The 23,348-nt window shown below is 43.8% G+C and overlaps 1 protein-coding gene across 5 annotated transcripts in view; it reads right to left on the minus strand.

The window, feature by feature from the left end:
• VPS13D (vacuolar protein sorting 13 homolog D) overlaps positions 1 to 23,348 on the minus strand; it is a 276,465-nt gene that overhangs the window by 116,268 nt on the left and 136,849 nt on the right. For all 5 annotated transcript variants that reach the window (XR_016210247.1, XM_008275374.5, XM_008275375.5 and 2 more), the window contains 8 exons: positions 21,173 to 21,296; positions 20,129 to 20,364; positions 16,523 to 16,631; positions 13,125 to 13,288; positions 8,266 to 8,374; positions 4,797 to 4,976; positions 2,965 to 3,081; positions 872 to 1,021 (listed from right to left, as the gene is read on the minus strand). Coding sequence is in view for 4 of the 5 variants with exons in the window: in XM_008275374.5 (XP_008273596.4) it covers positions 872 to 1,021; positions 2,965 to 3,081; positions 4,797 to 4,976; positions 8,266 to 8,374; positions 13,125 to 13,288; positions 16,523 to 16,631; positions 20,129 to 20,364; positions 21,173 to 21,296 (1,189 nt within the window). In the remaining variant the exon portion in view is untranslated. The remainder of the gene's footprint in view (positions 1 to 871; positions 1,022 to 2,964; positions 3,082 to 4,796; positions 4,977 to 8,265; positions 8,375 to 13,124; positions 13,289 to 16,522; positions 16,632 to 20,128; positions 20,365 to 21,172; positions 21,297 to 23,348) is intronic.

The raw sequence follows: 23,348 nt of genomic DNA on the forward strand, positions 1-23,348 counted from the left end.
AATTTCTGTCTGGTGCCATTTTCCTTCTGTGTGAATGACATACTTTAACACTTTTTGTAGTGTGTGTCTACAACAACAGTGAATTCTTTCAGCTTGTATGTATCTGAGGATATCTTCAGCTTTAGGGAACGATGCTGATTCCCTTTTTGGCATTTTAAAGATGCTGCTTACTATGCTCACATTTGCACTGTTCCCAGAAAGAAATGGTAGTCACTTGCATCTTTGTTCCAAAGAACATAACACGGTTTTTGTCCTCTGGCTGTATCAGTGGTTTGAGGAGTGTGATTATGATGTACTTTGGGGCAACTTCCTGTAAGATTAGTTATTATATCCCATCTCCCTTCCCAGTCTGTGGCCGGGGAACCTTCTAAGCTGGTGAGCATGGCAGCCGCAGGGCTCACCTCTTTTGCTTCAACCCTTCATGGGTCACTGCACTTCGCTATCTGATGTCCAGTGTCTTATCCTTACTGTAATAAGGCTTGGGGGCTGTTCCAAGCGGAAGAGTCCTCATGATTCCACCTTAACCAAAACTGGAATGTCAGTCCCCTTACCTTCTCTCCTTGTGACGAGTGTGACTTTCTCCCAATGATGGCTGGATGGATTCCTATTGTCTTCTTTCTAACACCAGAGAAACCACAGACCACCCTCCCCTGTGTATGCTGCCCTGGCTGTTATCTAACTTATTTATGGACCAGCTATTAGAGTCAGAATTCTGCTGCACAGGAAAGTCAGCAAAAAATAACTACTATTTGGAGTGATTTGTTTTGAAGGCTACAAGACACTTCCTTCAGAACACTGATGTTTTTAGCACACCACACATCAGCTCTAGGCGTGTTTTCAGAGATTAACAACTCCGAACCTTCACTCTTACCTGTACATCCTGTATGCTGAGTTCCAGCATGTGACTGGTTGCCAGCTGTGTATAGTGCACATTGATTCCTGTAAGACTTGCAAAAACCAGTTCCTCTGGGACTTTATTAATTAAGGACAACCCAATGCCACCTTCTAGCCTCACAAGTACCTGAAAGGAAAGCAAAACACGGCACACTGACTGTTTAAAAGGTAGCTCATAGCCAGGAAGAGTATACAAAATAAATGGCATTAAATCCCTCTACGCTTCACCTCCAAGCAGCTGACAACTGCTGAGCAAAGTTTCATCATCCACCGTGACGGTTCAAATGCTGTCATCTCACTGCGAGCCTCCTACACACACTCCCCACTCCAGCCAGGACTCCAAGCGAGATAACAGAACCCATCAGAGCCCTGGGATGCTCTGTACTTTATTTATAGGACTGCAACTCAGAATCCTTCTCTATATTTGGGACAAAACCTCTTCTTTTTTAAAAAAAGATTTATTTATTTGAAAGTCAGAGTTACACACAGAGAAAGGGGGAGGGGGGAAGAGGGAGAGGGAGAGGGAGAGGGAGAGGGAGAGGGAGAGGGAGAGGGAGAGGGAGAGGGAGAGGGAGAGGGAGAGGGAGAGGGAGAGGGAGAGGGAGAGGGAGAGGGAGAGGGGTCTTCCATCCACTGGTTCACTCCCCAGTTGGCCGTAACGGCCAGAGCTGTGCTGATCTGAAGCCAGGAGCCAGGAACTTCTGGGTCTCCTACATGGGTGCAGGGGTCCAAGGACTTGGGCCATCTTCTACTGCTTTCCCAGGCCATAGCAGAGAGATGGATCGGAAGAGGAGCAGCTGGGACTAGAACCAGCACCTATATGGGATGCCAGCAATGCAGGCAGCAGCTTTACCAGCTACACCACAGAGCCGGCCCCCAGGAGAGCTCTTAATAGGTTACTCACTGCACATCAATAACATCCAACACAGTGCTTCACACACAGGCATCCTTTTTTAAAAAACATTACTAGATAAATATCAAGAAAATGTGCTTTTCCATGTTCATCTCATCTTTTCAAACTTTTCATCCTCTTTCCAGTGGCCAAACAGAAACAAGGGAAGGCAAAGGTCAGAGTCAACTGGAACGCAAAAGATAAAATAAACAAAAAACAAACTAGTTTTCCAGTCTTTAAAATCTATTGAGAATGGCACTGTGGCGTAGCAGGCCTGCAGTGCTGGCATCCCATACGGGTACCAGTTCGTGTCCCGGCTGCTTCTCTTCCCATCAGATCTCTGCTAATGGTCTGGGAAAGTAGTAGAAGATGGCCCAAGTATTTGGGCCCCCGCACCCACATAGGAGACCTGGAAGAAGCTCTTGGCTCCTGGGTTCAGATTGCCCCAGCTCCAGCTGTTGTGGCCATTTGAGGAGTGGCCCAGTGTGTGGAAGACCTCTCTCTCTCTGTCTCTCTTTCTCTCTATCTGTAACTCTGCCTCTCAAATAAAAAAAAAAAATCTTTAAAAGAAAAAAACCTAGGGCCGGTGCTGTGGCGCAGTAGGTTAATCCTCCGCCTGTGGCGCTGGCATCCCATATGGGCACTGGTTCTAGTCCCGGCTGCTCCTCTTCGGATCCAGCTCTCTGCTATGGCCTGGGAAGGCAGTGGAGGATGGACCAAGTGCTTGGGCCCCTGCACCCACTTGGGAGACTGGGAAGAAGCTCCTGGCTTCTGGCTTTGGATTGGCGCAGCTCTGGCTGTTGCAGCTATTTGGAGAGTGAACCAACTGAAGGAAGACCTTTCTCTCTGTCTCTCCTTCTCACTGTCTCTAACTCTGCTTGTCAAATAAATAAATAATATCATAAAAAAAAAAGAAAAAAACCCTACTGAAATTCAGATAGGTTAGCATGTTTTATTGCCATCTTAACATAGTGACACTTATTATATCTGATTTCACATAAATTTTAGTTGTCATTTACATAACACATTCATGTTGTGATAACAGTAAATATGAAAAGCAAAATCATATTTAGAATTCATACAGGGCAGAAAGAAAACATAAAGTCTAAACTCAGAAAACTACAGGGCAAAACAAACAAATTGGTGATCAAAGAAATAAATTTACACTCAAAACTTACTTCCAATTCCTGTTCTGTTTCTGGAGTCTTTAATTTCTGTAGCTCTTGTTCTGTAACGGGAAGTTCATCCACTTCATATGATGAACGGTCATTTTTCCGTTGGCAGAAATCTGTTATCTGAAGCCAATAAAACACTATACAGTGAGGGCCCACACTTCCACAGTGAAGCCCCGTCTAGCCCATGCCACTGTGTAGGTTAAAAGTCACTATATGCACTACATACACGATATGTCCGTGGAAATTAATGGTTTCCAAAGCACTGCTTAGCACTGCTAAGATTTATAGAAGTAACAAAGCAAGCTTGGCATTAAGTCTACTTGATAAACTCAAGCCGCAAACCCTGTGAAACTTATATGATAGAGTTAGGTATCTGTAGGTGGTCAGAATTACAGCTCCAGTTAAAATAGAAACACCCCGAGGTCACCGTACTCATTTTTCCCTTAAGAGAAGACAGCTTTTGCACATGGTATTGTCGATCATGATGTCCTGTGTTACAGTTCACCATTACATGCCAACACCTTTATTTCCTTGGTTGTCTAATTGCACTATGATCTGATCAATCCCGTGAGCATCAGACACATATTTACAATAACTTTTGGACATCGTCATGTGGATGGCACACAGTTACCTTAACTCAGTGTCTCAAACGTACTCCTTATTTCCCTCACGTCTGCTCTACGCTCACCTCTTCCTGATTTGCATTATCATCCTCCCAGCCGCCCAGATCAGAATCTTGGAGGCCGCGGTTGACTCCTTCCTCTCCTCAGCCCCAAGTCCAATCAACTGTTAGATGGACTACCTCTCCTCCTAAGCATTCACATTCCATTTCTGTCCACCCTCCAGGCCCCGCCCTGTCAGGCTGTCATGATCTCAGCTCCATCAGTGGAAGAGCCTCGAGTGATTTCTTCATCTCCGTTTTACCCCTCCAACTCTGCAGGCAAGAGCTATCTGATGATGCCATTCCCTCGCTCCTTATTGCCTCAGAAAGAACACAGAATCTTTAGTCTGTATTTCAGGCTTAGAATGCTTGGGCCCTTGATTTTACCTCCAGCCTTATTTGTCACCATGTTATGTGTGCCAGCCAGGCCCGGGATCACTCTTGCTTGTGGGTCTTCACTAATCAACTTCCCCAGGGCTATACAATGTACTTACTGTGTTGATTGTTCATTGTCTACCATCCCTAGAATGTAAACTCCATGAAAGCAGGCAATCTCACTTGTTTATTCATTGATATACATGCTCAGTACCTAGAACTATGCTCAGTAAGCAACGATGGAATGAACACACTCATTATTGAGGGCACAGCCCCTCCATCTTCCCTCCCTACCTGGCTAACGTCCTCAGTCAACTGTTGGTCTCAGCTGAAGGATTATGTTTCCTAGGGAGCTCCCCCAACCTCCAAATCCAGGCACACAAATCCTTTCTAAAAACCCTGCACTCTAACCCTCAAAGCACACTTTATTTGTCTGTTTAAAGAGCTTAGACCTACTTGTTATTTATATTATCAATATATCGAATATTGAAATTGTTAGCATGATTAATAAGATCGATAGTATGCATTAACAGAATCTCCTTTAATTCTTATTTTTTTAGGATTATCTTACATTTTACTTACACTTTGCATATACTTTATACTTAACATTTTACTTCTACTTGAAGGAACTCTGCAAGGCAGACCCGATCTCTGAGTTACAGATGAAAAGACCATGTTTTCATACCCAGCACACATGTTCAATGAATATTTGTTGAGTAACATTGGAGAGTAACATTTGCTGAGCAGCATTGGAGAGGGTATGCTAAGTGTCGTGTCAGTACTTATCATAAATTATTACCTGCAGTGCTCTAGTTGGTCCATCTGGGATGACTCTGATGGCTAATATTCCAGAACCAGGCCTCATTTTTTGGTTAATAAACTGTTGTTCAGGTGGCACTGGACCCAAAAGCTCTACAGAAGTGTCAGGACCAAGAACGACTTCAGCTCCATCAAACAGACCAGAAAGACCTCCTTTAGCCTAAAAGGTATTGGAGTAAAGATATATAAGAAAAGGTAAAAGTACTGACTGCCAGTTTATCATGCCATTTGAAAAAAGTTGTTAAATTTCTCTTTTGAAGGGTCATGACCAATGTACAGCAAAGCATTTACTATTTGCTCAGCTTTAGAGATGATGAAAAATAGTAGAGTAACTTGAGCAAGATAGAAAGGTATACTGCATTGCGGCTGGCATCGTGGTGTAGTGGCTTGGGCCTCCACCTACAGCGCATCTCATATGGGATCCCATACGGACACTGGTTTGAGTCCTGGCTACTCCACTTCCAAACCAGCTCCCTGCTAACGGCCTAGGGAAGCACTGGAAGATGGCCCAAGTGCTTGGGCCCCAGCAACCACAAGGGAGACCTGGAAGAAGTTCCTGGCTTCTGGCTTCAGTTTGACCCAGCTCCAACCTTTGTGGGCATTTGGGGAGAGAATCAGTGGATGGAAGACCTCTCTCTCTCTCTCTCTCTTTCTCTCTCTCTGTCTTTCTCTGTCTATAACTCTACCTCTCAAATAAATAAATAAAATCTTTAAAACAAAAAATGCAGGGGCCTGCATCGTGGCACAGCAGGTTAAAGTCCTGGCCTGAAGCACTGGCATCCCATATGGGTGCCAGTTCGAGTTTCAGCTGCTCTACTTCTGATCCAGCTCCCTGCTAATGTGTCTGGGAAAGCAGGAGAAGATGGCACAAGTCCTTGGGCCCCTGGACTCACGTGGGAGACCCAGAAGCCCTTCCTGGCTCCTGGCTTCAGATAGGCTCAGCTCCGGCTACTGAGGCCATTTGGGGAGTGAACGAACAGATGAAAGACTCCCCTACTACCCCGTCTCTACCTCTCTCTCCAACTCTTTCAAATAGATAAAATAAATCTTACAGCAAAAAAAGAAAAATAAAAGGAATTTATAATGTACGAACTGGTAGAATTATAAATAAGGGATAATTCCATAAATAGAGTATGTTAGTTTTACTCTGTCTCAAAATAATCTTTTATAAAAGAATTAACGAAGGCAGCTTTGTTTCTTATTTTCATTAAGGTTTACTGAAAAATCTAAAAATAAAAACAATTATTGTTATCATTCCATTTATCAAAAAGAAGCAAATTCTAAAGTTGAAAATTTCCCCAAATTTGCCTATGACTGGACAGCCAACCCAAATATCACAAAGTTGGTGCCTCTTCTGACACATAGCTGGGAATGTCAGCTGACACCCAGTGACCCAGGCCTTGGAGAAAAGCACCTCCCGCTCTCTGTCCCAGTGCTACCGGGTGAGGCCTACGGGGGAGCAATCACAGGGCTAGAAAAGACAAAGCAAAGAGTTTAAAAACCTGCCTTGTAGATTTTTAATTAATGAGTAATGAAAAGGATACCGTGAGCTGGGTTTATAGGATAAGTTTCAACACAGAGAAGTTTTTTGTGACTGTTGTTGAGGGAGAAAGTACATATTCAGCCTAATGAGCACAGTGACAGACAATGTTTTAATGCCTTCAGTTACTTCATTCAGCATAGCAAGACTGGAACAAACTTATTTCCCTAACCGAAACACATTCTGCTCTGATGAATACTATTATTATGGGTCATTCGCAAGCAGAGAAATGACAAAATAGATTCAAGAAACAACAAACACCAGAAGGTGTTTGCTCCAAGAGAACAGGAAATACAAGTAAAGTCAGGGTCAGACATGGAACCCACCAATTACAACTAGCCCTCTTTTGACTCTAGAAGTTTGAATTGTATTGCTAATTAAAAATCACAAATCCATTCCAGATGTATACTTCATTAAGTAAGCAGCTTGCCTTTGATGAAAAAAAAGCTTTGGTAGGGCAATAAAGAAAATGTATCTCACCAAATAGCAGTCAGAGGCTCCTTACAGTTTTTTTTTTTTTTTAATTAAGATTTTATTTTATTTATTTATTTGAGAGGCAGAGTTAGAGAGAGAGGGTGAGACAGAGAGAAAGGTCTTCCATCTGCTGTTCACTCCCCAAATGGATGCAATAGCTGAAGCTGGGCCAATCAGAAGCCAGGAACCAGGAGCCAGGAGCTTCTTCCAGGCTTCCCGTGTGGGTGCAAGGGCCCAGGTACTTGAGCCATCTTCCACTGCTTTCCCAGGCCATGAATAGAGAGCTTGATTGGCTGTGGAGTAGCCGGGACTGGAAAAAGAGTAGCCAGGACTACTACACCACAGCGCCAGCCCCTCCTTACAGCTTTGTGCGCTGCCCGAGTACAGTCCTATGTAAAAACACAGCCTACGTTCTGCTAGAGCCTGAGGTTCTACTATTTACCTTTTGTGACCTCAGACTGAGGGAGATCTGAACACACCATCGCACATGCCAATCTTCCTCGAAACCTTCCTACTTACTCACCTTGGATCATGGTCTCATTTTCAGCCTGATGCCATGAAGGACAGAAAAATTCAAATTCTTGATTATTTTCCAAACTCTATCTGCTTACAAAGTACCTGGGAGTTTATTACGGAGTAGACAGCTGAATTGAGGACAGAGAAAACTGTTCAGTAATCTTCTTTCTGACATTAGAAATAATAATTGCTTATTTAGGCACCACTAAGAATGCTGGAATGGGGGCCGCCACTATGTAGTGGGTAAAGCAGCTGCCTGTGACACCAGCATCCCCTACGGGGGCCAGTTTAAATCCTGGCCGCTCCACTTCTGATCCAGCTACTTGCTAATATGTCTGGGAAAGCAGTGGAAGATGGCCCAAGTACTTGGGCCCTGCACCAATAAGGAAGACCCAGAAGAAGCTCCTGGCTCCTGTTTCGGACCATCCAAGCTCTGACCATTGTGATCATTTGGGAATGAATCGGTGGATGGAGAATCTCTCTCTGTTTCTCCTCTCTAACTCTCTTTTCAAATAAATAAGTAAGTCTCTTAAAAAAAAAAAAAAAAGAATGCTGGAATGCACAGAATGAGAACACACAGAGCCATGATTACTCAGTGACTCAGAGAACACTTTACAGAGACCGTCAGAGCTGTTCTTTCAACTTCACAGGTCTCAAACTAGAGAAACAACTAGATAGGCAAGCACCTGCCTTCAACACATTTGTTATACATCACCTTCAACAACACTTCCTATGTGATGACAGAGACAGACAACCACAGGGTTTTTTGACATTTTTTAAAAAAATGGAGGAGACTATGTATTACTCATAATGAATTTTCCTCATTTAACAATTTATGGTATACAACCTAGATGAGACACCATTTCAAAGAAGCCTAAGCCACTGCCGACTGCAACTAAGGGCACTGAAAATGACTGACCTGGACAACCAGCCCGTGCAACCCACAGGTCAGCTTCCCCTCCCGGAAACTCCACGTCTGAGTAGTGCTTCGTCTGCGGTCCGGCTTCCTTAGCATCAGAGGCTCGTATCTGGACAAAAGGAAATACATGGGTTCTCAGAATCAACTGTTCAGGCCTGAAGAGAACATGGGAAATGTGGTTTTGCTCTTCTTCCTGCTACCACCCTTCAAAGGCAAAAGGCAGTTAGCTGGAACGCTATGGTGGCAATCAGGCATCTCTTAATGAGGAAAGAAGTACAGAATAAAATAAAACGGAAAGCAACCAAGAAAGGACCAGAAGTGACAAGAGCCTGCAGGTTCATAACATAATTTAATGATAGATGATCTCACATTCTCATAATGACAAACTATCATGCAGTACAGCAGGGGACATCCACTATCTATATTTCAAGTCTTTAACAGTCTTCTGTCTAAATACTTCTTTTTTTAATAGAAAGCTTTTATTTAATAATATAAATTTCATAAGTATAACTTCTGGATTATAGCAGTTCTTCCCCCCATACCCGCCCTCCCACCCGCAAACCATCCCACCTCCTACTCCCTCTCCTAACCCATTCTTCATTAAGATTCATTTTTAATTAGCTTTATAAATACTTCTTTATACTTTTATTTTTGTCTTTTAACTTGTAAGTTATCTAAAGTCTCTTTGGAAGGAATTGAAGAATCTACTAAAAACAAATTCCCTGATTTTAGGGAGGAACTAGGTATAGCCAAAAAAGCAACTTCTTCACAATATCAAAGAACTGAACTATTCATACAAACGCATCTGGAGGCTGGTACTGTGGTGCAGGTTAAAGTGCCTCTTGCAAAGCTGGCATCCAGTATCACAGTGCCAGTTCCAGTCCTGTCTGTTCCACTTTCGACCCAGCTCCCTGCTAATGTACCTGGGAAACCAGCAGATGATGGCCCAAGCACTTGGGTCCCTGCCTCCTGCATGGGAGACTGGATGGGGTTCATGGCTCCTAGTTTCAGCCTGGCCAAGACAGAGCTGTTGTAACCATTTGGGAAGTGAACCAGAGAAAGATCTCTCCCCCTCCTGCACCCCCAAATAAATACATAAATCTTTTCTAAAAATCTCACAGGGAAATCAGCAGGAAGCTCAGTTAGCATCTTCCTGGTGGCCTCTCCATCATTGTGCCTCGCTTGGAAACAGTACAGTTTCAGAAAGCAATAGAAATTCACTGTGTTGTATTCTGCTAGCTTTGGTTTAATGTACCACTGCTTTGTCTTTCTGTTACATATACCGTTGTGTTATTTGATTTATTTACAATATGTGCTTTGATATTTTGATTTTTTGCTTTGTTTCGTTGGTTGAATAAATCTGTGACACCCAAACATTTGACTTGATCATTGTTATAAACAAGTATTTCTGGGGCCAGCACTGTGGTGTAGCAGGTAAAGCCACTGCCTGCAGTGCCAGCATCCCATATGGGCACCAGTTCAAGTCCCAGCTGCCCTCTTCCCATCCAGCTCTCTGCTATGGCCTGGGAAAGCAGTAGAAATGGCCCAAGTCCTTGGCCCCTGTACTCGTGTGGGAGACTGGAAAGAAGCTCCTGGCTCCTGGTTTCGGATTGGCCCAGCTCTGACCACTGCAGCCATCTGGAGAGTGAACCCGCAGATGGAAGACACTCACTCACTCTCTCTCTCTCTCTCTCTCTCTCTCTGTAACTTTGCTTTCAAGTAAAAATAAATAAATCTTTAAAAAAAAACCCACGTATTTGACCCAGGTTCAACTGAGTTATGTTTTTCAAGATCTTATTTATTTGAGAGGTAGAATTACAGACAGTAAGAGGGAAAGACAGAGAGAAGGGTCTTCGATCCTTTGGTTCACTCCCCAAATGACTGCAACAGCTGGAACTGAGCAGATCAGAAGCCAGGAGCTTCTTCCGGATCTCCCACACAGGTGCAGGGGCCCAAGAGCTTGGGTCATCTTCTACTGCTTTCCCAGGCCATAGCAGATAGTTGGGTCGGAAGAGGGCAGCCGAGACTAGAACCGGTGACCAAATGGGATGCCGGCACTGCAGGCAGAGGATTAAACTTACTGCGCCACGGAGCCAGCCCTAATCTCAACTATGTTCTACCTGGACATTGTAGATATTTATCAAAGGTTTTTTAAGGGGAAGTAAATAAATATATGATAAAATAAATGTGTAACATTTATGAATAATACTGGTTCTCAACAAACTTTTTTTTTTTTTTTTTAAGATTTCATTTATTTGAAAGGCAAAGTTACAGACAAAAAGAGAGACAAAGAGAGGGCGAGACCTTCCATCCACTGGTTCACTCCTCAAATGGCCACAATGGCCAGGGCTGCGCCAAGCCAAAGCCAGGAGACCCTGCCTGCAGTGGCAAAGCTAGCATCCCACATAGGTGATGGAGGACCAAGCACCTGCCTCATATCTGGTGTTTCTAGGCACAGTAATGAAGAGAGCTGGATCAGAAGTAGAGAGGCCGGAACGTGAACCAGGGTTCCAACTGGATGCCAGCATCACAGGCAGTGGTTTAAGTTGTTGCGCCAAAACGTTGGTTCCTGAACAAACTTTTGAAAATTTTAGTTCATAAAATTTCAGGGGGCCAGCGCTGTGGAGCAGTGGGTTAATGCCCTGGCCTGAAGCGCTGGCATCCCATATGGGTGCCGGTTCTAGTCCCGGCTGCTCCTCTTCCAATCCAGCTCTCTGCTATGGCCTGGGATAGCAGTACAAGATGGCCCAAGTTCTTGGGCCCCTGTACCCACGTGGGAGACCAGAAGAAGCTCCTGGCTCCTGGCTTCGGATTGGTGCAGCTCCGGCCATTGCAGCCAACTGGTGGTGAAACAGCGGATGGAAGACCTCTCGGTCTCTACCTCTCTCTGTAACTCTGTCTTTCAAATAAATAAAGTAAATCTCAAGAAAAATTTTTTGGATAAAATGAGAAAAAAAACATGACTTACAAAATCTCTGAATGCCTTGGCTGTCAATACTATCCTTTATTGAATTTGTTTCTTACCAATATGTAAGGTTTTTTTTCTTTTTTTTTCTTTTTTTTTTTTTTTTTGGACAGGAAGAGTGGGCAGTGAGATAGAGAGAGAGAGACAGAGAGAAAGGTCTTCCTTTTTGCCATTGGTTCATCCTCCAATGGCCGCCAGGGCCGGCGCACCGCACCAATCCGAAGCCAGGAGCAAAGTGCTTCTCCTGGTCTCCCATGGGGTGCAGGGCCCAAGGACTTGGGTCATCCTCCACTGCACTCCCTGGCCACAGCAGAGAGCTGGCCTGGAAGAGGGGCAACCGGGACAGAATCCAGCGCCCCGACCGGGACTAGAACCCGGAGTGCTGGCACTGCAGGCAGAGGATTAGCCTATTGAGCCGCGGCGCCGGCCACCAATATGTAGTTTTTAACACTGTTTCTGATAGTACTTCGTAATTTTTCAGTGTGGGTGGATCAAAGTGTCGCTTGTAGGTTACCATACAGCTGACATGCATTTTTGTCATTTTTTATTATCTTGGAAGTTTCATGCTCTATGTGTACCATAAATAACATACTGCCTATGAGAAACATGTAAGATAATGTATTTATAGTCATTGTTACAAGTTTACAATGTACTTTTCTATATTATTTTACATGACATACCTTTAAAAAATAATTTTTTCTTGACTGAGAAAGGATACAAAATGCAAAATCCACAATTTTTATAGTTGGAAATTTCCAATTGTTTTGCAGTAATTTATTATATTGGTTATCTCATTTTTCTTGAAATTTTAGTTAGCTAACGGATGAACACATTAAATACTTTTGGCTTTTATTTGAGATTTTACACAGCTTGCATTTTAACTCTTGGTTCTTTGTTATTTCTATTAACCCATAGCATTATTTTAATAAATGTTATAATACCGTGAAAAATTTCATTACTACCTTAATAATTTAATTTCTATTTTTGAAAGATATAACAAAAACATTAGGGGGCCGGCGCTGTGGCACAGTGGGTTAACGCCCTGGCCTGAAGTGCTGGCATCCCATATGGGTGCCAGTTCAAGACCTGGCTGCTCCACTTCCAATCCAGCTCTCTGCTGTGGCCTGGGAAAGCCGTGGAAGATGGCTCAAGTCCTTGGGCTTCTGCACCCGCGTGGGAGACCCAGAAGAAGCTCCTGGCTCCTGGCTTCAGATCGGCCCAGCTCCGGTCATTGCAGCCAATAGGGAGTGAACCATCGAATAGAAACCCCTACCTCCTCTGCCTCTCCTCTCTCTGTGTAACTCTGACTTTCAAGTAAATAAATAAATCTTAAAAACCCAAAAACATTAGAAATATTAAAGAGGAGAAAAGGTTCACTTCTGGGGAGTAAGTGTGGGCTGCAAGTTTGGATGGGAGAAACATTCACTCTCATAAGAACTGTCATAACAGCTTGAAAAATAAAGTGAAGGGCCTGGCGCTGTGGCGTAGTGGGTAAAGCTGCCGCCTGAGAAGCCGGCATCCCACATGGCTGCAGGTTCAAGTCCTGGCTGCTCTTCTGATCCATCTCCCTGCTGATGTGCCTGGGAAAGCAGCAGAGGATGGCCCAAGTGCCTGCTACCCACATAGCAGACCCAGAGGAAGCTCCTGCCTCCTGGCTTTGGCTTGGCCCAGCCCCAGTCATTGTAGCCATTGGGGAGTGAACCGGTAGATGGAAGATCGATCGATCATCTTTCTCTGACTTTCAAATAAATAAATTAATTAAAAAGAATAATAAGTCAAAGGTCCTAGAGTCCTATCTAGATTTCTGCCAATGAAGAACAACACACATATTGTTTTCTGGTGTAGATTTCCCCTGGTTCTAACAGTTGAAATCAAAAGTTGTCTAGAAGATTACCTGTTGTCGGTCACTGCAGCAAGGCCAGCAATATCTAAGATGGCAGAGCCCTCGGTGGAGCGAGTCGCTGAGGGCTTATTAGGGTTGTGAGGAACTGAAGAGCCCTCGTGAGCCAGCATTCCTGTTCCTGTCATCCGCCACAGCTGGGAACGCTTTCCTGGTTCCTGTCGAGCAGATTTGCACAAAACCAGAGAAAGCCATCAGGTGCAGCCAGAGCTAGCTCCTGGCTCCAGGAGCTTCCTCTGAGGGCTGCTTCCTTAAGTAGGAACTGCCCTTTAGACATTTTGCCCAAGTGAACGAATGCTTCATTCAGACTTCCCTTGTTGTCAATCTCTAATCGCACTTACGGTGAAATATGCTAAACCAAACAACCAAAAACTACAAATAATGTATAATTTTTTAAAAAATTTCTTTCCATACACTTAAGATTGTTTAAAAAATCAAGAACAAATGGTTCAGCAATGACCTGGACAAGGTATATTATTACCATGACCACTACCGTTCTAGATGGTGACCCTTACCTTGAAGCAGGATCCAATTATATAAACAACATAGGATACTCTCCAAATCTGACACCTGACATCTAAATCCTCATAACTCACAAGCAACCAGATCTCACCAAAGATCTTCTGCCCTTTCCTCAATGTCTATAAAGGAAATACACTATATTGATGGTCTCTAATCAACACATCTTGATTATATTCAAAAGTTATACTAAGTCGATGGCTGTTAATTCCCAATATATTTTCTCCTTAGGAACACTCAACGCCCAGGTCAATCATGAAAGTGTAAAAAATTCATCATATACAATAATAATAATAAGCATATGCCAGCCGGCGCCGTGGCTCAGTAGGCTAATCCTCCGCCTTGCGGCGCCAGCACACCAGGTTCTAGTCCCGGTCGGGCACCGGATTCTGTCCCGGTTGCCCCTCTTCCAGGCCAGCTCTCTGCTGTGGCCAGGGAGTGCAGTGGAGGATGGCCCAGGTGCTTGGGCCCTGCACCCCATGGGAGACCAGGAGAAGCACCTGGCTCCTGCCATAGGATCAGTGCAGTGCACCGGCCGCAGCGCGCCAGCCGTGGCGGCCATTGGAGGGTGAACCAATGGCAAAAGGAAGACCTTTCTCTCTGTCTCTCTCTCTCACTGTCCACTCTGCCTGTCAAAAAAAAAGCATATGCCAAACTTCAGTCATGATGTACATATAACAGCAGTCCAGTAAGAGCATGTTGCCTGACAACATTATAATCACCTTACGTTAAGTGCACCTCATGTTATTCACACTGTGATGAAACTGACTAGTGACACATGTCTCCTGCATCCTTATCCTTGTTACTAAGCAATGCATGACTGCAAAACTTGCCAAGAATTCACCACAGGCCAGTCCATGGGATTTGCATGCAACATCTCATTTAATTCCCACAACAATCGAATGAGCTCTCTGTTCTGACTATCCTTATTCAGAGGAGCAAGTGAGGGCTCAGTGACATGAAGGAGCTTCTCCGTGGTCATGCAGGCAAAGTGACGGAGTCGGCTGACTGCAGAGGCAGACTGCTGAACCACTCTGCTACACTGCCTCTCTAACACAACCTGAGGACTTGTGAGTCAGGAACACCTGTCAGGCTCACACACACCCTCACCAGGCAGGAGTCCGTCAACAGCAATAACCACTTTTGGTTCCCACACATTCATTCACATGCTACTCTCGTGCTGGAAAGACACAGTTGCTGCATTCTATGAAGTACGTGACATGAATGCTGGAATCCCAATGTCAGGACTAAGATCCAGCTGCACCTTTATGAGCTGAGTAACCTTGGACAGGTTCATCTATTAGAGTCTCTGTTTCCTGATCTGTCAAAGCAGAAAATTAGGCTACCTCTTATAGTTCCTGTGATAAGTATATGAATCCATGGCATTTAGCACACGCCTGGCATGTGGGCCTGGCCTCAGTAAATGTGTGCTGTCAGTATCACTAAACTCTTTACACCGTAAGTAACGTACATTATCTTGTGGATCCTTTTAACACATCTTGAAGGTCAGTAGGAAAATGGAGTTCAGAGAGGAATGGGAAATAAGGGACACGGTGTGTATCTTGATGTGACATGCCAGAACTCTAACCCGGGCATCACGCCCTTTCTGCTGTGTGCGCTGCCTCCTGTGTCTGCAGAGATGAAGCGGAGCCCGTGGCTCCCTCTCAGATCCCCACACGCTTGCTGCTCCGGTCACAGTAAGAGAATGCAGCATCCAGGCACCACACCAAACAAGAAAGCAGCTTCACGACTCTGTGGATGCTACAGGTTAGGGATCAGAGCACAGAGGCCCAGCGAGATCGAGTTTTCACGTCCGGACTCCTCTACTGCCCGCCCATCTATGCACTCAGTGCAAGTTGGAAACGATCAAAATTTCCTCTTAGAAGCCTGAGATGGACCATCCACCTTCCAGTTGGCTGCCTCTTCCCTAACAATTTAATCTAGAAGGATTAACTGATACAGGACTGAGGTAGACAGAAGTGCACGGAGACTATCTGTGTGGCCCGCTCACTGTGAATGTACTAGGAACGACTGAATTTTTTAAAGGAGTAATTTAATGACAAATGAACTGTATATAAATAAAGCCATTTAAATATATGTTTAAATTTCAAAACACATGTATTAAGCCTTCATTTGATGTGCAACATTTGAAATAATTTGAACCAACCTCCTCCCAATCAATTAAAAACCTGTCAGATGCTAAATCACCCCAAGCCAAGTGAAGGTAACCAGCAACACCACTGCCACTTGTGATGCCACTGGAGGCGGCCAACAGACACCCGACCAGGGTGTGAAAATTACAGACTCTTCAGGAACCCACGCTGAGGTGAAAATGTTTCAGGTGCTTTCCCGGTGGTCTCCTCTGCCTCCAGTGGTTTCTGCCCCTTCCTGCTCCCACCACGCAGCTGTCATCTTTCAGTTTCAGCGAAGACCAATGTTTCTGTAGCTTTCACGTCCCTGGCCAATTCTGATTTTCTCTCAAATTTAGCTCTACTACCATGATCACGCCCTAAGTTAACTTCTTCTTTTACACTGACTCACAATTCTGCTGTCAGCATAAGAATGGGAAAATCTTATCAGTCTGATTTTTTTTTTCTCCCAATTCAGTTTAGGGAACAACAGAAAAATAAAAGAATACAAGTGTTAGGTTCTCCAAAAAGAACACGGAAGTAAGGAGGGCTGGGAATTCCTGCAAGCAGGTGCCGTGGTACCAGGGAACACTGAAGTGGAGCCGCCCAGACTCCTGAGCTTTGTGCCTGGAACTCATCACTTAACCTAAGCCCCCTCCAGTTCCTCACCTTAAAACAATGGCTTCTGTGTCCCTTCAGTGCTACCAATCACATAGTTTAACTCTGATTTTTAAGCTCTCTTACCTTCTTCTTTAAAATAACTCTTTGTGTCTTTGGTGAGACATCCAAGACAAGCTCTGCACAGGTAACAGCCTTGTTGGAAGCCACAGGCCTTCCTGTTCCTTCCTGCAAACTAGAATTAAAAAATAATTACATCCACACACATGCACGTCCATTCACACTCACACATGCATTCAGATATTCACAAGTAAACACCCATAAGTTCTATTAAAGACGACAAAATCAAGGCCGATAGATACGGTGAGGTAGTGGATTAAGCTGTTGCCTGCAATGCCAGTATCCCATGTGGGCAGCAATCTGAGTGTGGTTGCACCACTTCTGATCCAGCTCAATTCTAATTCTAATGTGCCTGAGAAAGCAGTGGAAGATGGCCCAAGTACTTGGGACCCTGCCACCCATGTGGGAGACCTGTATGGAGTTCTAGGCTACTGACTATGGCCTGGCCCAGCCCTGTTAAAGTCATTTAGGGAGTGAACCAGTAGACAGAAGATCTCTCTGTCTTTCCCTTTCTCACTGTTAACTCTGCTTTTCAAATAAATAAATATATCTTTTTTCTAAAAAAAGACAAAAATCTTTAGGCATAGGAGAAAAATTCTGACTCGAATAGCACAAAGATTAGCCCTCAAACTTCTGGATATAAAAAGATGACCATAGATCTTTTGAGGCCAAGAAATAAAGAAGGGAAAAAAAACTAAAAAACAAGTCAAACACACAAGGGACCAAGAGTTGGTGCTAATCTGCCAGGTGGAAGATCAGCATCTCTGCATCCTCAAGTCTTGGCCAGAAATCAGAAAGCCCTTCACAACGAAGGCAACACGAGGTCACAAGCACCTCCCTCCGAGTCCACGCAATGACGCCCTGGTTCTCTGTGGCCCAAGAATTCCGAGCTTTATGGAACGCTGCAGGCCAGCCACCCTCTGGGAGCCTGGACGGGGTTTCGTTGTGAGCGTTCTCCAGCCTCCATTCATTCTCAGTAACAAAAAAGGAACTAGTAAACCAGTCAATTCATGGTTAAAAACAAGTCTTCATGACATCAAACGCTCAAGTGATAAAATAAAAATATAGATAAATTAGATTTCACCAAAATGAAAAACAAATTGTGCTTCAGAGGTCGTTATCAAAAAGCAACAATTCAGAGGATGGGAGAAAGTAATTTGCAAACCATATATCTGACAAAATGATGGTGTCAGATTATATAAAGTACTTTATACTTCCACAATAAAAAGGTAAAGACAGCAGTTTTAAAATGAGCAAAGGGCTTGAACAGACATTCCTCAAAGATACACAAATGGCTAATAAGATGAAAGGATGCTCGATGTGGCCAGTTAAGAAATGCAATTCAAAACCACTTCACATTCTGTAGGATAGAGACAATAAAAATAAATGCATAAACAATGCAGCAGGGAAGCAGTGGAGAAATCAGAATTCCGAAACACTTCCGGCAGGAACACACGCTGGGTTCAGATGCTGTTTGGCAGCTCTCCAAACTTTAAACACAGAACCACCACAGAACCCAGCAGTTCCACTCCCAGGCACGCAAACAAATCTGTGCTCGAAACAGCACTGCTCACAATAGCCAGAAGGTGGAAACAATCCAAATGTCCATCAATGGCTGAAGGCAGGAACAACCGCATTATGTAAACACAATTGAAAATTAGGCATAAAAAGCACTGAATACTTCTCATAGAAAGGATGAAGTACTGGTACCTTTACAATGTCATAAGCCTCAAAAACTTTCTGATAAATGAAAGAAGCCACACACAAAAGGTCACTTATACTCTATGGTCCCATTTACATATAATACCCAGAACAGGTGAACCAGAGACTGAAAGCAGATCTGTGGCTTCTGAGGTCTTCGGGGGGGGGGGGGGGGTAACTGCCCAATGGGTTTAGAGTTTCTTTTTGGGGTAATAAAAAATGTTTCAGAAAGAGGTGGAGGTGATAGTCACAGAACATCATAAAGGTACTAAAAGCGGGCCGGCGCCGCGGCTCACTAGGCTAATCCTCCGCCTCGTGGCACCGGCACACCAGGTTCTAGTCCCAGTTGGGGCGCTGGATTCTGTCCCGGTTGCCCCTCTTCCAGGCCAGCTCTCTGCTGTGGCCCGAGAAGGCAGTGGAGGATGGCCCAAGTGCTTGGGCCCTGCACCCCATGGGAGACCAGGAGAAGCACCTGGCTCCTGCCTTCGGATCAGCGCAGTGCGCTGGCCGCAGCGGCCATTGGAGGGTGAACCAACGGCAAAATGGAAGACCTTTCTCTCTGTCTCTCTCTCTCTCTCACTGTCCACTCTGCCTATCAAAAATAAAAAATACAAAAGGTACTAAAAGCCACTTTAAAAAGGTAAATTTTATATGATTTTCACCTCACTATAAACAAGCACCAAATTCTAAAAACCGGCTTTCATTTCCATCACTAATTCCCTTGAAAAATGCGAAAAAACGAAACCCAACATACTGCAGAAAACAGCCAGCCTCGTAGCACACCAAGATCCCCAGGTTTCCCCCTGCTGCTCATGCAGCTCAGCCCTCTAAGCTGCGGGTCCTCCACGAGGATCCTTCCACTGAAGAGCTCTGTAATTACTGGGATCTATAGAGCACAGAGATTAAAACATGAGGAGCAACCAGATTTAAAACTGGTTTGCCTGGCACTAACCTTAAGCATGCTACACTACCAAGTGCCATAATCCTCAAAAAACAAATACTCTTGGCTCAATTACAACAGCAGAAACATCCCAGCTCTCTCATTACCAGAGAGACTTGCAGCACACAAGGGAAAGCATGGCTCGTCTCTGCACACCAAGTCATTGCTGGTGAGACCTGGACTCCAGACACAGAGTCAGGGATCACCTGTGGGCCCCAGGCACATGGAAGAATCTCAGAATATGCAAAATTATTCACGATATTTTGAAAAACAATACGACTTTAAATGTCTTGCTCATCAGGTGATCTCTATTTGTAATGTTAAAGATTCAGATATTTTCCATTTCTTCACAGATAAACTGTAAAATTGCCCCTGTAACTTCAGCACAAGAAACAAGCTATATTTACATGTTGGTGGAATGATCAGTTTTTAAAAGTCCAGCGTTTTGAATCTAACAACGGAGTTAGAACAGTCCTCACAGCAGTGAATTACAGTTCTAAGGCAGCTGGAATTACTATAAAATCAGGCTATTATCCTTGTCTTTAGGTGACTATCTGCTTACTCTGTATTTTCAAGAGTGTAAAAAATCAAAATGATGATTTGAACTGTTATATTAACATTAGTTTCAAATGAGGCAGGAGACAAACAGGCTAAAAAATAGCAGAGAAATGTTTTACAAGTAAATAAAAATAAAAAAATAAAAATAAAAAAACAAGAGGAATTTTATATATCATAAGGTTAACATTTTATAAGAAGCATTTTTAATATTAGAATGTATTATTGGGAGAGGTCTTTATAAAGACAAGTCTTGCCTCTCTGGATAAATTTTAATCCCCCTGAAAGACAAGGGTTTAGATTAAATGCTCTCTCAAGACAGACCCTGAGCTTAGGATTTGGTGAAGAATGAAGGAATCTTACGTCCTAGTTTGAAGCTTCTATTTTACAAGAACAATACTCTAATCTAGAATTACCCAGAAAATGTGTATGTAGCTGCAATATAAATGAAATTTTCATAAAAAAGCTGGCGGTTATCCTGGAAGTCATTCATGTTGCAGTTGATCTCCGAAGAACCTGCTCCTTTAACAGTGAGAGTGATAAAAGGTGGCAGGGTGGGCTCGTCCCAGGCATAATCCAATGAGGTCATGGGCTTCACTTCAGTTCGGAGCCTGGGTTCTGCTACACCGTGCTGAGTGAAGACAACTGGAACCTAGAGGAACGGACAAGACAGAGGACTTTCTTTCAGGATGGTGTCACTGGCGCGGGGTCAGTGCCGCCTAGATTTCAGTCCCAGAGCCTTCTCAAATGGCTCCTATCCAGGGAAGATTCCCAGTGGGGCTCGCCATCTCAGCCTTTCACATCTAATCTAACCATCTTGTGAATTCCCAAAAGCCCAGCAAAAAGAACATGGGCTCTAACCTACTGGAGAAGGGCTTCAAGCAGCTTTGCTAAGTCCAATATCAAAGGGGGGCATTCTGTCCTTCAGTGGCATCTCTAACACCCAGATCCCCACCCCGCCAGCTAAGCTGCCCATGACACACTTTGAAAACAGAAAGGAGTAAGAATACTGGAATCCAGCTACAGAAAGCCACAAACTCATATGAGGTACTGTCATTCAGAGGTATAATAGGATGTAACGATTTCCATTCGGGCTTTACTTGGAAGACATGAAAATGTTACTGTAACTAAGCAGCAAGAGAACTGCCAAATGTTACTGTAACTAAGCAGCAAGAGAACTGCCCGCTCTCACTATGCACAGAAAAGCTGACTCCTTTCTCAGTTTGTACAGAGGGCTTCATGTCAAGTCAAAATCAGTCTTGGGGGATAAATTTTACTTCTATCTGGACAAGGCTGTCTATCAGTCAAAATAACCAGCACAAACCATATCCTAACATAAGGATTTCCAGGTTGGCCAGCTATTCAGGACCTATTTACACAGCTTCCTCTAAACTCAAATTTAGAGTATTTTGCACCATTATTTTAAGGGCAACATATATTCACCCTCTTTCCCTTGATACCTTAGAAAAGTTGTCAATTCGGAATGGAGGGGGTAACTGATCTGTGTCACTAAATGAGATCCTATATGTGGCTCCTCGGAGAGTAATTTCCACTCGTAGGAAGAAGCATTTTCCCAGGGTATCTCTGCAGACACAGGAAACAAAAGAGGTTGTGTACAATGCAGGAAACAAGCCGCAGTCAGTTTCTTCTCACAGCCACCACACGGCACGGGCCTCAGTCAATACCACCAATCCACAGCCATACTAAAAACTCAAAATTGAAAATATAATCACAAAATGGTGACTTTCTAATTCTCCCATCTCCTAAACATTTATTTACTGACATTCTTCTGTAAAGATGAAGGGGGGGTGGTGCTGTGGCATAGTGGGTAAAGCCGCCACCTGCAGTGTCATCACCCCATGCGGGCGCCAGCTGGAGTCCCAGCTGCTCCACTTCCAATCCAGCTCCCTGCTATGGCCTGGGAAAGCAGTGGAAGATGGCCCAAGTCCTTGGGCCCCTGCACCCTCCTGGAAGTCACAGAGGAGGGTCCTGGCTCCTGGCTTTGGATTGGCACAGCTCTGGCTGTTGCGGCCATCTGGGGAGTGAACCAGTGGATGGAGGACCCCGCCCCCCGCCTCTCTGTAACTCTTTCCAATAAATAAATAAATCTTTAAAAAAAAAGATGAAGAGTATGCATGCATGTATGCAGTGTATGTGTGTACATGCATTTATACAAAGATCTAACAATGGAAAACATGTCTTACAGAGGAATATCATTTAATAAATGAAGAAATAAATTTAGAAAACCACCATTTTGTAATCAGCAATGTTATAACAGATTCAAATAAGTACAATCAGATCCTTGAGTGAAAGGCTTCTGCTAGACAGAATATTCCGTCTCCAATTATTGCTCCAATGCAATGCTCTTACCTACAAGGAAGAAAAGGTAATGTACTAGAACAGAGAAGTCTGCTGGACCCACCTCAATTAAGTGATGATCAAACTTACTACCATCAAAAAGAGAGCCAGAAGATGTTATAGGTCTCCCCCTGGCATACAATGGGACTCAAGACACCACACAGGAATACTGTTATGAAAAATGTTTATATATGGGAAACTATCGGCCAAATGCAGAAAGTAGGATACTTTCCGAGAAACTGGCTTAAGTCTTCAAAAATGTCAATAAAGACAAAAAAGGAAAAGTGGAACTACTCCAAATTAGATGAAACAAGAAAATATATCAGGGGTCAGCACTGTGGTGTAGTAGGTTAAGCCTCCTCCTGAGGCGCTGGCAGTAGGAAAAGCAGCGGAGGTGGCCCAAGCGCTTGGACCCCTGCACCCACATGGGAGACCTGGAAGAAGATCCCAATTCCAGCCACTGCGGCCATTTGGGGAGTGAACCAGTGGATGGAAGACCTCTCTCTCTCTCTCTCTCGGCCTCGGCCTCTAACTCTGCCTTTCAAATAAATAAACAAAATTGACACACCATTGGCCCAACTAACTAAAAATAGAAAAGACTCAAATCAATAAAATCAGAGATGAAAAAGGGAATTTAACAACAGACACCACAGAAATAAAAAGAGTCATCAGAAATTACTACAAAGCATTGTATGCCAGCAAACAGGGAAATCTATCAGAAATGGATAGATTCCTGGACACATACAACCTACCTAAATTGAACCATGAAGACATAGAAAACCTAAACAGACCCATAACCGAGTCAGAAACTGAATCAGTAATAAAGGCCCTCCCAACAAAGAAAAGCCCAGGACCAGATGGATTCACTGCTGAATTCTACCAGACATTTAAAGAACTAACTCCAATTCTCCTCAAACTATTCAGAACAATCGAAAAAGAGGGAATCCTCCCAAATTCTTTCTATGAAGCCAGCATCACCTTAATTCCTAAACCTGAAAAAAATGCAGCAGAGAAAGAGAATTACAGACCATTTCCCTGAAGAACACAGAAGCAAAAATCTTCAATAGAATTCTGGCCAACAGAATGCAACAACACATCAGAAAGATCATCCACCCAGACCACGTGGGATTTAATCCTGGTATACAGGGATGGTTCAATGTTCGCAAATCAATGTGATACACCACATTAACAAACCGCAGAAGAAAAAAAACATATGATTATCTCAACAGATGCAGAGAAAGCATTTGATAAAATACAATACCCTTTCATGATGAAAAC

The sequence above is a fragment of the Oryctolagus cuniculus genome, chromosome 7 (assembly GCF_051225735.1).
Source record: "Oryctolagus cuniculus isolate XC-2025 breed Fujian yellow rabbit chromosome 7, ASM5122573v1, whole genome shotgun sequence".
Classification (NCBI taxonomy): domain Eukaryota; kingdom Metazoa; phylum Chordata; class Mammalia; order Lagomorpha; family Leporidae; genus Oryctolagus; species Oryctolagus cuniculus.